Source organism: Camellia sinensis, chromosome 7, assembly GCF_055761805.1.
Source record: "Camellia sinensis isolate YWXY chromosome 7, ASM5576180v1, whole genome shotgun sequence".
Lineage (NCBI taxonomy): Eukaryota > Viridiplantae > Streptophyta > Magnoliopsida > Ericales > Theaceae > Camellia > Camellia sinensis.
Window position 1 is genome coordinate 19,495,175 of NC_138967.1, and position 16,808 is coordinate 19,511,982.

The 16,808-nt window shown below is 35.6% G+C and overlaps 1 protein-coding gene across 2 annotated transcripts; it reads left to right on the forward strand.

Annotated features, from left to right (window-relative positions):
- The first annotated feature begins 1,501 nt into the window (after window positions 1-1,501).
- LOC114270512 (AMSH-like ubiquitin thioesterase 3) lies at window positions 1,502-12,332 on the forward strand. Of its 2 annotated transcripts, none has more exons than XM_082877548.1 (17): window positions 1,502-1,837; window positions 3,529-3,593; window positions 3,685-3,760; window positions 3,869-4,069; window positions 4,557-4,651; window positions 6,190-6,295; window positions 6,373-6,419; window positions 6,602-6,935; window positions 7,097-7,186; window positions 7,285-7,347; window positions 8,146-8,220; window positions 9,794-9,905; window positions 10,000-10,094; window positions 10,274-10,388; window positions 10,471-10,595; window positions 11,837-11,907; window positions 12,002-12,332. In XM_082877548.1, exons 1-17 carry the CDS (start codon window positions 1,634-1,636, stop codon window positions 12,081-12,083), a joined length of 1,956 nt encoding a protein of 651 aa, XP_082733674.1. In that variant the 5' UTR covers window positions 1,502-1,633; the 3' UTR covers window positions 12,084-12,332. The 2 variants fall into 2 exon arrangements, with proteins under 2 accessions (XP_082733674.1, XP_082733675.1); XM_082877549.1 differs by having other exon boundaries at window positions 1,502-1,807.
- Window positions 12,333-16,808: the final 4,476 nt, after the last annotated feature.

Genomic DNA, 16,808 nt, shown 5'->3' on the forward strand with positions numbered 1-16,808 from the left:
ACCCCTTGATGTTTGCTTAACATACGAATTACCTTCTATGGTTTGAAAAATTATAAATACCTCATTGTCAGAATTTTTTATTTAATAGAATTAAATGAAAAATAAAATTTCTAACTATTTACTTATACAATAATAAAATTATTTGAATTATTAATTGAAATAAAATTTTAACATTATTAAAAATTATTAATTAACTTGATGATTTATTAATAAAATGACCTACTTATTATGAAATTAGAAACTTTAAAAGCATAATATAATTTCTAAAACTATAAAGAATAATTTATAATTTAGTAAACTTTAAGAGTGTGTTTGTAATTTATTCTTTCTTTTATTAACAAAATCGTGATGGTTGATTTTTTGTACGGTTGAGATTTATTGAAACAAGACCCGGGGGGTGGGTTCAATTAACCTGGACTCATCTTAACATGTACTTTCGTTTTTGTTACATCTGTATAGAGCGGTCACACCGCAAGGAGAAAGATATTGCGCGCGCGCGCGCGAGCGAGAGTTCCTCGACAAATTTGGATTTTCATGAGAGAGAGAGAGAGAGAGAGAGAGTACTTTTAATTGTGTGATTTAGCTTTTGTGTTTTTAATTGACAAATACCATTGAAAATGACTAAGCAATTAGTGATCAAAAAAAAGAAAGAGTAAATTACAAATACAGTTTTTGAAATTTGTTTAAAATATAGATTATTTTTTATAATTTAAAAAATTATAAATATCTCATTATCAAAAACTTTTTATTCAATATAATTAATTAAAAAAATAAAATTCATAATTGCTCTCTATACAATAATAAAATTATTTAAATTATTAATTGAAACATATTTTTAACATCATTAAAAATTGTTAATTGATTTGATGATTTATTAATATAAAAGACGATTTATTATGAAATTGAAAATTCAGAGAATGAATGTAATTTTCAAAACCACAAGGAATGATTTGTAATTTAATTAAACCTCAAAAGGTGTATTTATAATTTATCAAAAAAAAAAAAATAATCTATGTGTTTGGTTTTTGTTTTCTGAATTAAATTTTTTAAAAACTGTGTTTTTTAATTTTCGTGTTTTTTTTTTGTTTTTAGTGAATAATTTTAAATTTTTAAACATTTTTTTTACTTTTTTATATGCACTTTATTTAGATGTATTTAAAAAATAAAAAATTTGTGAAAAAATATTTTTAAAAATTAATAAATACATAAAAATATAAAAAATATATTGAATTCTCGTATTTTTTTTTATATTTTTGGTATTTAGTGAATTTTTAAAAAGTTTTTTTCACAATTTTTTTACTTTTTAGGTATATTTATGTTAAGTATGTCTAAAAAGTAAAAAAAATTCTTAAAATATTTAAAAAATTCAATAAAATCAAAAAAACACAAAAAACATGAAAGCAGAATTTTCTGAAAAATATTTTTGAAAAACTCTAACCAAACAAAGTATAAAATTAAGCAATTAGCGGGTAGATAGATATTAACGAAGAGGACGTGACCATAGAGAATCACACCCTATCGTCCCAGACTACTTGTCGACATATGTGAGCATGGAAAAGAAATTCCAATAGAAGCGAGCTTTCGTTTATCACCGACGAGTTCTTAACTTAACGGCTAAGTTCCAGACAACTATATGTCTCTCTCTCTCTCACTGCAGGTATCCGGTGAAGCCGTCGGAGTCGGAAAGATGAGGCCACCGCCTTCGGAGAAGCTAATCAACGTCGACTCGATGGCTCCGAAGATCGCCGTCGACAATCGACTTCCCCTCGGCACTTACTATCGGATCGCCGATAACCTCCTCAAACAGGCACAATTTCATAATTCTAGATTTGTTTTGGTATTGATTCTGCAATGACTTGATGTTTTCGAATTCGATGTTGAATTAGGGTTTTACTTTTCAAATTTGTTAGTTTAATTTATTGTAGCGAATTCGCGATTTTAGGGCCTTAATGGCTTCTGAATTGCAATCTGTACCCTAAAAAGTTGAACCCAGGTGTTGTTGGGAGTAATGTGTCCTTGACCTTGACAGAGTTCTCATTGGTGTTTTAGACTTGAGTGTGAAATTAATGAGGTTTTTATCCTCGATCTTGACAGACTTCTCATTCTGTGTAAGAGAGAAAAGATGCTACATGGATATAGTATTTACTAGGGGTGTGCGCGGGCGGGTTTAAGGATAAAAAAAGAAGAAGAAGAATATGGACGGTATCAACTTGGCTAATTTGTCATTTGCAACTGACTTGCCACCATAAAAAAATCTGCAGGTCAGTTGAAAAATATGGACGGTAGAGGTTCAGGCGGGCGGTGGTTGACTTTCTACCTTGTGATGCCATTTGTCAATGGACCTCTTTTTATGAAAGAAAAATAAAATCTAATAAAATAAGATTCAGCTCTACAATCTTGTCTGAATCTTCTTGGTTGACAACTTGAGATTCATTCCTTTAAACTTGCTTTCACAAAGATCAAATGAAGTGTAGAAATATATTTCTGAATGTATGAAAAAAAACAAAACATTAAAATTGGATTTATAACAAAGACAAGTTACAAAAGGGTTCGGAGTAATGTATATCAGCCTGGATTGGTTGCTTGAATTTCTTAAATCCACACTCATTAATTTTGGGGAAATAAAGAAAACGAGATTTGGGGTTGTATATTTTAAAGCACACGCAAACCAACCCGCCTTAAAAAAACCTTCCAGTCGCCCACCCAATCCATACCGCCAATTTTCCTAAACCGCACTGAGCGGAGCAGAGTGGGGTGGATTTGGCTAGTTGGGTGATATTATGCACAACCCTAGTATTTACTATAATAAGTGAAGCTACATTCGGTAGCAAATTAGTGGTAAAAAAGGAAGTTGCATCTAGCATTTGGGGATCTATTTTGAGATAGTTGATGCATTTCCTGTATTAATTTTGCTTTTTTTTTTTGAGAAAAAAACTGTAATAGAGACAAGACGCTACTTCTGGAATTTTGGATATAGTACTTACTGTAATAAGCAAAGCTGCATTTTGGTAGCGAACTAATGAAAGAAAAAGAAGTCTCATCCAGCATCTGGGGATCTATTTTGTGATTGTTGATGTGTTTCTGTATTTTTTTTTTATTATTATTTTTTTCTAGTGATGCAGATATTCATGCAGTCACTTTTTTTCTTTGGATGGTTATGTTCTGTTTGCTGTGGACCTAGACAATTGGGGAATATTCAAATGTAAAGCATGGGTAATAAAAAAAATGAAAGTATGTTCACTGGAGGGTAGCAGCATCAAATGACTCTTCTGTTCATAAAAGGATGCATTAGCAAAGTGATATTGATTCTAAAGTGAATAATATATTTCTACTTGTTCAAGTACATTAAAAAATTCCATCTATCGTTACACTGAAGATTGCTTCTGTAGCATAAACATTCTTGAATTTGGTGGTGTTATTATATAATTTCCTAAGCAAAATAAAGTTGTAATCATATTGTTGATTTTCCTCCCCTCTTATCTTTCTGATGTACTGTACTTTATCTGTTGGGAAATTTCTAACGTCCAGGCAGGTATTTATCGGGAGGAGAACAACGTTATAGACTTGTATATCATACTTCTTAGATATTCAAGGTATGTTAAGGAGAATGCTGCTTGCTTTCTTTCAAATTGCTGACTTTGCAGAAAAGTATGTATGTGTATGCTTAATTATTTATTTTGCCAGTTTGGTGTCTGAAACTATACCATTCCATCGAGATTACCAGGTTTTGCTTCCAAAAGAAAGGGCATTTTACAAGAAGGTGAGTAGAATTTACTGGTTTCATACTTTAATCTAATTAATATAAACCATGTTCAGAAGTTTTGGTTACAAAAAATCATTTTTGGCTTGTCTCTGTTGTTTTCTCCAGAAATCATTAGCTGTGCTGGGCGAGCTTGAATCTTTGCAGCCGAAATTCCGACATCTATGGAATGAACTGAACAAAGCTCATGCAGGGACTCAAGAACATCAATTTGATGCCCAAGAAAGAACTTCATATGGTTCAGAGGCATCACTTTTGGACTGGCCACCTGTCAATAGTGAAGCTTCTTTGAGCCTCAATAATACACCGGTATTAAGCCAGTACATTTATTTTTATTGAGTGAATGATGTGTTGTTTTCTTCCTGTCTGTTTGTATTTATTTCTGTTAAAGCGGATTGTTCTTAAAATATTTGATTTTTTAATTTATAGCAGTTAGTTGGTATTAGTTCGATTGTTCAAGTTTGTTTTGTTCAATGAAGTTTAAAGGAAGCGCACTTCCAGGTCTAGACATATATTTCATTTTTGCCTCTCTCTTGAGGAGAGCTTTGTTCATTCATCTCATATGACTTGATGAGAGTTTTGTTTATTTATCTCATATGTCCGTTGCTAGTCCTCAAGGCATCCCAGCCATAACGTTATTTTCTAGTTATGCATATCTTTTTTATCTGCACAATGTTTGTATAAAGCCTCAGTTAAGTTCAGTTGTTACTTGTTATCTTGTTTTCCAGATTTTATTTCCATAATTTGGCATTTGTGGGTTCCTCTTCTTCTTACCCTTCTTTACATGTGGTTGCAGCCAGTCAGAAAAGCACCTTTGTCTTCATGGAAGCAGAACAATAATTATCCTCAAATTTTACCGACAAATTCAATCGACTCACAATTCCGGAAGCTGTGAGTAGCTCATTAGTACGATCATATTTTTTAAAAATAAAGCCTGTAAATGGCTGTCTTTTATTTGTGTATTGCTTAGATTAGTTGCTGGAGGGATTGTTATAGTTTTGAAGATTGTTCTTTGAGCAAGTTGCTAGTGGCAAACTGGCCAATGTTTTGAAGAGTTTCTCTTTTGTCCACATTCAAATGGGAAAGATATGCTTTAGGAGGTCTTAACATAATATGCTGATCATGAAATAATGTGTTATATTTAAAGTTCTCAACCAAATGCCCTTGAGAAGGCATTGTTAGACCGAGTGTGAGACTAACAAATTTGATTTGCGAATTCTTTCTGCTAATGGTAGTGTCCAAGGTGGGTAATAACTAAGATGATACATGTGTTTATGGCTGATGATGCTCAACTTCCTTTCATCTCAATGTTTTCAACATATGTAAAGTGCCTAAATTGGACTTTTCTCCCAATGTAGAATCAAAGCGGCTTTTTAAATTTTGGGAGCAATATAGCTTAATATTTGTGGTACTGGTACAATGTGCAATGGATACTGACAGTTATGATATTTCGGAATGTAGAGTAGTTGGGAAGCACTTTTGCCTGCCACTTTCAGGTTAACTAATTTTTTCCACAAAACATGGGGTTTTATTCATGAACCCGAAAGAAAATTTTCTCCTTAAAGGCTCTTTTAATTATATACACATTGGTAGGTTTCCTTGGCCTATTCATTTCCTTTCATCCATTGAATGGCATTTGGGGAACCCTTAATTTGATAGAGACCTTTGTTAGCAGTCCTCTAAATCTGAATGTGGAGGCGTCAAGAGAATAGCTTGGTTAACCTTTTCTTTTAGGACCAGTGAAGGATCAGCAATTTCAACACTATATTGGGCAAAAGTTTCTAATCTTGACTAGAGTTTCTATTATGGATTTTTGAAACTCCTGCTTCTTCTATAGCCTCCCAAATTTGTTGGCATCGCTACTGGGATTAATCTGGAAGTGTCTAGAAGTTGGTTTGTTTATAGGGTAGATATGGTGGAAGGATGACAACATTGGACTGAAAGTCCTTCATGTGCTAGTCTAGCTGGGCTTTGTGATTCATATAATTGCCTCAATATTATATTATCATCATCATCATTCCTGAGAGTTCTTTAAACAATATCATCATCATCATTTATAGGGTAGATATTAGTTACTTGTAGTGGGTGGCCAAAGATTTTGGTGGTTATTCATCATATGGAAGTTGAGGCATAGGCAGTTCTAATTTATGTGGATGGTGGCTTTGGTGCTGTCTTGCTTTTTTAGATGCCTTCATGTCCTTTGATTCATTTCCTTGCAAACCATTTTTAGCTTAGACAGTCATTGCTTTTGTATAAATAGCATGTCTCAAAATTTATTTATTTATTTATTTTTCGTGGTTTATGGAGATTAGTGTATTTATTGCTAGAACTGATTATTGTTTGTGGCGATAAAATCATAAACCTGTTTATTTTTGGTATGCCAATTTTTATAAGGATAAATGTGCTGACAATTTCTTAAAAACATGCAGATCTCCTAATCTACCTCTGCCAAATAGGGAAACTTTGTCTAGACACTCTTTTTTGGGCCCAAATGGTCTTCGGGGTCAGTGGTTGGAACCTATCCCAGCGATGAAGGTAAAATTTGTGAGGTTGCATTTCATTTTGTGTTGATTTTTGAACTCTTTTAAGTTTAATCCCATTGTACAATGCAGGTTCACTATCCAAGCATTACTGACTTGACTCCAAATGAAAATTCAAGGTCAGGGCTATAGCAACCTTGTACTTCTGTTACTACCTGGTTTTATACTTTTAATTAGTTTTTCTTGAGGCATTCTTATGTACCAAAACTATCTAATTATCCCCTTGTTGCTTTATGTTACGTTTCTCCCCAAACTTAGCCCTTTTGTAACATTTTCTTCCTGGTGTTATCCTGGGTTATAGCCTGAATCAGGAGGTTGCACAATATGACCTTCAGGAAGTAAAAGATGGTGAGGCAGGAGTGGATAAATCTACCATGGAATCATTGCTGTCTTTGGATGATGGAAGATGGTCACTTCCTGCTGATGACTCTTGTCTGCCCTTAAATAATGAAGCAAGCAATGCTCCTCTTGTGTTGGGAAATATTAGGCAACCTTCTCCACCTCCTGTTCTTGCTCAAGTACATCCAGATTTTCTGCCATTTTCTCCATCAAGAGTTGCAGATCCGAGACCTGGACCAGCAAAACCTTTTCAGGATGGGATGATTGGCTCTAATTCCTATCAGCATTTACACACTGTACGTTTTGTGTACTGAATTTTGATCATAACTCTGATAACACAATTCCCCCAGTTTTTGGCAATTTCTGTTTTGATTACAATTTTATGCTTACATAACATTTTATGTTGATTTTTTATTCTTGCTGACATGATGCTAGTTTTATTTAACTTTCATTGCAGTCAGGAAAAACGATGGATGATTTTTTGAGTTTGGCACGAGAAAATATTGCAAAAAATTTAGAAACATGTGGTGTTCTTGCTGGTTCATCGGTAATTGGCACAAGATTTGTGAATACAAAAAGAAAATGATAACTATGTGTAGATATTTTATACTTGTGGTTACTTATATACTTGATCACATTTTGTAGAAAAACAGGGTGTTCCATATCACTACACTGATAGTCCCAAAGCAAGAGTCAACTTCAGATTCGGTAAGATAATTTTTCTGTAGTGTGTTAATTAGTGTGGTGCTGTTAGTACTCTCCTGATTTCTTCTCTTCTTTTTTTTATTTTTTATTTTAATTTTAAGTTTCGTATATTTCTGTCTTGATATTTCAGCTTTGTCAGTTTTTGATGTTGTCAACTTGAAACTAATGAATAGCTAATTGCAAATCGAGTACAACTTTGGTATTTGTTTGGTAGAACTAAGGTTCTAAGATTAAGTGATACGATATCTAAAAATGCCAGAATCGTCCCATTTTCCATTTTGATATATTTATCATGCTTTTGCCACTGATACAAATGAAGCAACATTCCTCACTAGTTAATGTATCCTAAAATGGAGATGGGGTGGTTATGAAAGAAAGCAATTTAAGTTAAGGGTTTGGATGAAAATATTTTTTCATAAGTTGCAATTTTAAAACATGGGAAAATATCATAGTTGGTCTCTTGATATTTGAAAAATAAAAAATAAATAACAGTAGAATAAATTTTGTTGTCGTTGTTGTTGTGAAAACACTTAAAAGTCTGAGGGAACTCAGTCATAGCCGTTCCACAGTAGTGGCATCAAATCTTATAGAAAGCGTCTGTGTGTGTCATCGATGTCGAGTCGGGCCCCATACCTGCAGCCATGTCATGTAGTGTCCGTGTGGGTGTGGTGGGCCATTTTGGCAATCTAGCAAGTCTGTGTAAACAGTCTAACAGAGCTCATTGGTTTCATGATGGCAGTTTTTTATTTGTAGCTACTGATAATTTTAATGATACTTATCAATACATTTTTTAATGTTCAGTGTCAGACCTTGAATGAAGAAGAAATTTTTGTCGTCCAAGACAAATATTCACTTTTTCCTCTTGGGTGCATCCATGTAAGTGTTTCAGTACCTTGTTGACAACTTAGTGTTATTTGTTCTACTGAATTAGTTGTGTTCTACTTATTATTTTGCTTTGCATACTAAATTAAAACTTTTTTCTTTTTTCTTTTTTTTTAAAAATTTGTGGCTTGACTGAAGTTAAAGTTGCTCAAATCCATGGAAGAGCCTTTTGTCTGTGCACTTAATAGAACTTATTGGGTAAATTACAAATACGCCCCCTGAGGTTTGATTAAAATACGAATTACCCCCCTGTGGTTTTGGAAATTACATTCTACCCCCTGAGGTTTCTAATTTCATAACAAATCGCCCATTTTATTAATAAATCAAGTCAATTAACAGTTCTTAATGATGTTAGAAATATATTTCTATTAATAATTTATGTAATTTTATTATTGTATAAGAGAGCAATTATGAATCTCATTTTTTTAATTAATTATGTTAAATCAAAAATACTAACAATGAGGTATTTGTAATAAAAAAGACTAACAATTATGGCAGCTGCCAAAGCTTGTGTCAAATTTGACACAAGCTTTGGCATTTGCCAAATTTGACAGTTGCCATAGCTTGCCATTGGAGCAAGGTTTGGTCTTTATGTTGCCAAATTTTGGCAATAATAGCTACCATTGGAGATGCTCTTAGCCATAATGTCAATTGAAAAGGATATGTTAGAAAAACTTGAATATAAAGACTGACTTAGTAATTTTGCATCTCAAAAAGCAAGAAAATTAAATTTTAAATAAAAAAGTTAAAATATAAAAAAGGCCTCATTTAAAGTTGTACCTTAAGCCCCAAAATAGATTGAGCCGCCTCTGCATGCAAACCACTAGAGCTACAATTGAATTGTCATGGATGGAGTATGCATTGGGAGTTGACATATACATGGTCAAGAAATAAAAGACAGTAGACTATAGTGTAGGAATCATAATTTCGTTTGAAATTATCGTGTATGAAAGTAATATGTGTCTTAGTTTATTTATTTGTTGATATTTAATTTTAATATTGTTATATTCTTTTGTTAATCCTTACTTTCCATGTAGTTATTGGAGACTTGCATGAAACAATTAGGATATATCAATCTGGCAAATTCTATTATTTAACTTACTATGTTCTTCTCGTGAAAAACTAAACAAAGTATTAGAAAAATATTCTTATATTTATCTTTGCAACTATATTATATTATAATATTATGCAAGAAATGCTACAATTCTAATTTCGTGAAACAAGTAATATATGACTTGGAGTATCCGATACTTCAAAATTAAGTATTCAATGCTCCAAAATTAATTAAGAAGTATCTGATATTTTTAATAAGTATACAATACATATCCGCGAGTATCCAGCCAGTATCGGTATCCGATACGGATACGATATGTATACGTCACTCTATTTGAAGTATTTGTGCTTCATAGTTTTTATACAACCGGTCCCAAACCCAAATAATGGAGGAGGGTTGTGTGTTAAGTATCTTGATAGTTAGCATGAAAAAATTTCCATCAAATCTTTTATGAACATAAATCTTATTATGAATATTGCAGAAGTATGTCTCTAAAAATTATGTTTTGTATAGGATGATAGGAAGGAAGTCATAAAGGCATGGTACATGGATGATAGTCACGAAGACCAGAGACTTCCCCATCACCGGGAACCCAAGGAATTTGTGTCCCGGGAACAACTTGCTGGTACACATCTTCAAATACAATGTATTCTGGGGTTATCAAATCTGCAAAAGAATTTTTAAGTCAAACCTGGTGAGCTATTGTTTTAACTTTGCAGAACTTGGAGTGCTCAGCTGGCGGTTAGACGCTGATAATTATGAAACAGATGAGAAATTGAAGAAAATTCGTGAAGAACGTGGATATTCTTACATGGTATTTTTATTTTTCTCTCTGATTTTTTATGGGGCAGCTAGTTCTTATCTTAATTTTCTTTCAAATTTTTTTTTTTTTTTTTTTTTTTGGGAACAAAAAGGGAAAAGAAAATGAAAATATTTCTTAAAGTAGACAGATTTTGTGCCTGTAAGTTCAATTTGGTGCAAATTTATCTTCAGGACTTTTGTGAGGTTTGCCCGGAAAAGCTGCCAAACTATGAAGAGAAAATCAAAAACTTATTTGAAGAACATCTTCATACTGATGAAGAGATCCGCTACTGTGTGGCTGGAAGCGGTAAATTTAGTTGAGATTTGAATTGATTTTGTACTTCCTGTCTATCAAGTTGGGCCTTTTAATTTTTTACATTGTGGTGAAGGTTATTTTGATGTGAGGGATCGCAATGATGCTTGGATTCGTGTCTTGGTAAAGGAAGGTGGAATGATTGTCCTGCCTGCTGGAATTTATCATCGCTTTACACCCGATACAGACAATTATATAAAGGTAATTTCATAACATATCAATAGCAATTTTACTGGATTATATGCACGCACATACAAAGCAGTAGTCCTCTTTTTCTCTCCTTAGAAATCAAATTGTTGCCAGCAGCAGATATTTGATGACATTTTTTCGTTTTTCATTCGATTTTCATGCTATATGAGTTTGGAAGATTCTCTTTTTGACCAATCAGACGAAGCAAAATGAAATTTTGTCCATAAAATTGCAATATATATATGTTAACAATAATTACCCTCAATATTGAGTTAAAAGGACATTAATACCATCATCTTTGACTTGCTTGTTACTTTTGTAGGCCCTATCAGAGTTATAAGGTTTAAAAGTGAATAGAGTTGGTGATATACATTTGATCTAACACACCACTGTATTTTTCTATCAGTATTTTTTAATAATCGTATGTTCTTTTTCCATTTTTACCTGTGGTTCGCTGGCCTTCCATCATGACACGAGAGGTTCTTGCTGATTTCTCAAACCTCAACCTCATGGAAGGTTGGTGCAATTTGCCCAATAAGAGGGAACATAATTATATATCCATAGGAAAGTATCTATTTCTATTTGTATTCCACATTGGTTATGTTCATACTTACGTGTGTATATATTATAAAATTTCATTTTCCTTGTCCCTGCATCTATCATTTCTAGATTTTGAGAAAATCCTTTGTTTTGGGTATCACATCAGTGGTACTGCAGTTGTTTTGCATCCTGACCCATGTTCATGGAACATGAAGTGTTAGTGGGCTATTTGATTAGTTTATAGACATGAGACTATTTGACTTTGACCCCTAACTAGATGTTCATCTATTCATGTGTTCTACTTGCTAATGAAGAAATATCCGATTAGCCCTTGGAACTGACCCTGTGAAGCTTAATCTTTATGGAAGACCAAAAATAGAGAATTTTTAAAGCGGTAGTTTCTTGTTGTTGTTGGATAGTCCCTGAATTGTAGGGATGATTCAGTCCCAAAATTATAAGATTAGCGCCTGTTGATTTCTACGCCAATACGCCATAACTGAGTACTTGCTAGCTAGTAGCTACCCTAAAACTCTGAATCAGCTGCATTCATGTTTTCTGCTCTTAAGTCATTGCTGTTGGACTTCTTGACATATCATCCTTGCTCGAAGTGATGAACTAAACACCATTTGCAAAAGGCTGGCCATGTTTAAAAAATGATTATTGTCATCAAGAAAAACATATATTTGTCTCTGATGAAGAATATAATTGTGCAGGCAATGCGGCTTTTTATTGGTGATCCTATTTGGACTCCTTTTAACCGTCCTCATGATCACCTACCTGCTAGGTAGGTCTTGACCTTTGTTCTTTTTCATTTTTGGATAATTCAAGGTTTTGGAGCCAGCCTTTAATCTAAATAAAATTTGGTTTGTTATTTGCAGAAAAGAGTATGTTGAGAACTTTGTGCACAAGGAAGCTGCCAATCCTGCTGTTAGCGGCTTGAAATCTGTTTTTGGCTTTTAAACGTTTGGAACTATTCCGTGACTATAAAAAAGTGGATAATGAAAAATAAAGAGAACTGTGTCTCTATTATACATATCTTTACCTGTGGTCTGGTATGCTTGTGTGACTTGCTATTATAGAAGAAGTTCATGGAATGCAAGTTATAGACTTAATAGTCCTATATATGGAAGGCATATTATGTAAATCTGATTACATGAGATTGTAGAGGTACGTGCTTATATCATGGCTTATGAAAAGCATATTATGTAATCTGGTTACATTATAGATGTTTTTTAAAAAATTTGTTAATGTCTGGCATTAGAGCACACGTTGAGTACATTTTGTATGAAAATGTGTAATAAAAATTATACAATTACTTTAAATTTCTTAACATGTGTCTTTAGCTGTTAGAATTTCCCATCTTTACCTTCACCTACTCCACTACACACTCCACTTCACCTACCTCTACTCCACTACACACTCCACTTCACCTAACCCACTATCACCTCCACTACACCTACTACCACATTACCTTCACCTACTCCACTACACACTCCACTTCACCTACCTCTACTCCACTACACACTCCACTTCACCTAACTCACTATCACCTCCACTACACCTACTACCACATTTTCTTCTATATATAGATTGTATAGGAATTGTAATTTATCAATCTTGTAATACATCAAGATATCCATCAATAATACAATTTATTCTCTTTCTCTCTCTATCAATATTTCTAACATGGTATCAGAGCAAGGTTAACAACCTACTCATTTTGCTTCACCGGCGGGCGGCAGCCTCGCCTTGGCCGCCCGCCGGACCTCTACCTATTCCATCTCTAAACAGTATTTTCGCTACATATAGATTTCCATCTCTAAACAGTACACTTGCTGCACATGCTCCTCCATTTACTCCCTGACTAAGAAATTCCTTATCAGTGTCCAAATAGCCGCTATGTATGGCTGCTTCTAACTGATCTTCTTCGTCTCTGACAAATTCAAGTGCTTTCACAATGTTCTTTCCTAGATTTTCAGCAACATAATCTGCTACCTTCTCAGAAACTCAACTTCCTTGAAAAGTGTTACCCGAGAAAAGCTGAGGAGACGTGGGGACATCCAATTTTCAGTTGTTGATAACCTGTCTGTTGCTTCTTCACCAGTAAGCCCCATGGATGCATCTGGTTCAAATCTTTCTGGAAAGGATAAACATCCAGAAGCTACTGGAATGGGCTTATTCTCTCCAAATTTGTTGGAATCACTTGGCAAGTCTGGTACACCACCCTTTTTATGCCCAGGATCTCAAGAACCTTCAATGGGCTCATCCCTTTTTTCTCCCTATTATTGTTGGTGCCCTCCTATGGCATCAATTTTTCAATACACAGTAAAACCTCCACAACTGCCTATGTCATTCACTGAATCACTATCTTTACCTCCACTTTCTTCTTTACTACCAGCTACAAGGTCTTCTAGTGTGTTGACACCAATATCACCTCTTAATGTGTCTGATCTCCCCCCTCTGGATTTTCCTACTTTGCTGCCTGAGCCACTGGTCAGGTTGCCACTATCTAGATCAAGTTCACCCCAGATCCTACCATTCACACCTCTAATGTGTGACCCTATTGTTCATATTCCAGTCATTGATGTTTGTTCCTCAGGCCAGTCTATCCCAGTTGGTGGTCTTGCTTACTATGTCACTGCACCATCAAACTTGGCAGACATGGCAGCCAATCCCTTTCATGCTCTCTTCTATTTAGAGTTCATGCTGTCAGCCTGTGCACTGTTCTCAAAAAACTTGGATTGAGGTTTCTGGATCTTCTGCTAAAGATGTGGCCAAGCAACTTAAGGAGCAACAATTTTTCTGTTGATTTTTCTGCATTACCACACCTACCATTCGAGTTTGCACAACACCCATATTTTATTCATCTCAGGGATCAACCCCGATCACATTGTTACACACAAAAAAAAAAAAAACAAAAAAAACAAAAAAAACAAACAAACAAACAAACAAAACAACCACATCCACTGGCGGATTTTTTTCTTCTCTACTCTGCAGCCGGTCTCTTCTTCTTGCCTCCGTCCTGGGCGGCCCTTGACGGTGCTGCCTCCGTGTTTCCCACTCCACTGGGCATGATCACTACTCCCTGCTCCTCCACTGCAGCATATGGTGGACCTCCAAATCGGAACATCACGGTGGCCTTCCGCTTCAGCTCCTTATTTTCTGCTTTCAGCACACTTATCTCTGCTCGCGCATCCTTATACATGCGTTGGAGCAGAGCCAGTTGGGCGTTTAAATGCTGCACCTCATTTGTCCTACTCTGCAGCCGGTTTGACAAATTTGTGACCGCCGTCATGGTTTCCACGCATGACTTCAGAGTATATTGATTAGCCTCAATATCAGTTTGCATCGCCATTTTTTGCTCCACCGACCGCATCGGAAAGTTCAATGGAGCAAAACCAGAGGTGTTTGGTTGAGGTTCACTGGCCACCGCACCAGTTATTTCTCTTGTGGGCTCGTTCAGTTCTGGAAAGAGCGTGAGCAGGTTCTGGGTAGCTGGACGGGAAGAAGAGGCCATGTTTTTGGGTTGCTAAGTGTTTCAGCGAAATAGCAATTTCAGACTGGTAATGTTCGGAAGGGTTGGTGACAGAATGGCAACAAAGTGTTCCACAGTTTCTCTCTCCGCAGAGGCAGAGTTTTTTCAGCGAAGGGTTGGTTTCAGAGGTTTCAGAATGGTATGCCTCAGCCTCAGCCTTCGTCTTGGTTAAATAGCCGAGGCAGCCACGTGTATCGCGCGCCTCTTGCCGCCCGACAAACTGGCACGCCTTTTCATGGCACATCTTTTGACAAAGTGGACACGCCTTTTGATGGCACGCCTTTTGATGGCACGCCTTTTGATGAATTGGGCACGCCTTTTGATGGCACGCCTTTTGACAAAATTGGGCACACCTTTTGAGGGTGCAACTTTTTAAGAGTCCGACAAGACTCTGTAAACTGTCCCGACATTGATTCCGGTTAGTTTTTACAAGTGTCCGACAAGACTCTGTAAACTGTCCCGACATTGATTCCGGTTAGCTCCTTTATGGGTCCGACAAGACTCTGTAAACTGTCCCGACATTGATTCCGGTTAGCTCCTTTATGGGTCCGACAAGACTCTGTAAACTGTCCCGACATTGATTCCGGTTAGTTTCTACAAGGGTCCAGCAAGACTCCGTAAACTGTCACAACATTGTCTTCTACAACGGTCCGACATGACCCCATAAACTGTCTTCTACATCGGTCTGACACCACCATACAGTGTCCTCTACAACGTTATGACACCCCATACAGTGTCTTCACCAACGGTCTGACACGACCATACAGTGTCTCCTATCCTTTTTTATTTTTATGTATTTTCTTGTTTTGTTACTCTCTCCAAACTCAAGTTGGTTAGTTTCTCTCCTCCTTGAGTTTGCGGGGGGCTGTTAGAATTTCCCATCTTTACCTTCACCTACTCCACTACACACTCCACTTCACCTACCTCTACTCCACTACACACTCCACTTCACCTAACCCACTATCACCTCCACTACACCTACTACCACATTACCTTCACCTACTCCACTACACACTCCACTTCACCTACCTCTACTCCACTACACACTCCACTTCACCTAACCCACTATCACCTCCACTACACCTACTACCACATTTTCTTCTATATATAGATTGTATAGGAATTGTAATTTATCAATCTTGTAATACATCAAGATATCCATCAATAATACAATTTATTCTCTTTCTCTCTCTATCAATATTTCTAACATTAGCCAGCACATGCCCCCTTTGAAATTGCACTTTTTATCTTTGCCCCATAAGAACTCATCTCATCTTAAGACTAGGCAAACATTAGTTGACAGCCCAACCTCACCTCAAATGGGCGGTTTTGATGCAATGGACAAATGGATGTGGGTCGTCGGGTTTTGCTTGAGTGACGAATATACAAATTTCAATCCTTCAAATCTCGCCGGATCTGCTGCCTCCATACACCGACCTCCTCGGTTTTGGCTTACAGGAGTTTGAGCACAAGCCCATGGTGGAAGTGTGCTTACCTGCTGGTTTGAAGTTGAGTTTTGTTCCTTTTTCAGTTTTGTTTTTTGGTTTGGTTTTGCCTATAGAATCCATGTTGCTTACCCACTTTGTGGTTGTATTCTATGATCTATTCTCGGCATGTTCTACGGCCATTTGTTGGCTTCTGCTTGCAGTACGAGCACAAGCACTTGTTGTGCAGTTGGGTATTCTTCATAGTTTAACTCCTGTGTTTTTTTTGTTTCTTGTCTTTCTTTTGATGGTGCAAGTGATTTTTTGGATGGATTCCTCTCCTTGCAATTGTCGTTTGGTTTCTTTAATGGATATTCCTCTTCTGATAAAAAAAAATAAGAAAATAAAAAAATAATTTTTTTTTTTAACTTGATTGCATGGAATTAGGAGCACTCACTCCACTTCGTTGTTTAATTCAAAATTTAATTTTTCTTTTAATAATGTAAAATTAAGATTTGTTCAATCTACTCGATCTACATTCACCTTTCAATTTAGGGTGAATTACACTAACGGTGATGGTCTACATAGTTCCAAATACTATGATGACTATTGGGGACTTTTATAATCATGTACAGATTGTAATCCAAACCAGGGGATATGAGAATTGGCATGGAGGTGAAGCCAACCTATTGATTACTCGCGGATTAGTTGGAAGACTATCCAACA

Coding starts and splice junctions, on each gene's coding strand:
- LOC114270512 (XM_082877548.1), top strand. CDS start 1,634: ATGTCTCTCTCTCTCTCACTGCAGGTATCCGGTGAAGCCGTCGGAGTC. Junction 4,070..4,556: donor TGAGCCTCAATAATACACCG/GTATTAAGCCAG, acceptor ATGTGGTTGCAG/CCAGTCAGAAAAGCACCTTT. Junction 11,908..12,001: donor CATGATCACCTACCTGCTAG/GTAGGTCTTGAC, acceptor TGTTATTTGCAG/AAAAGAGTATGTTGAGAACT.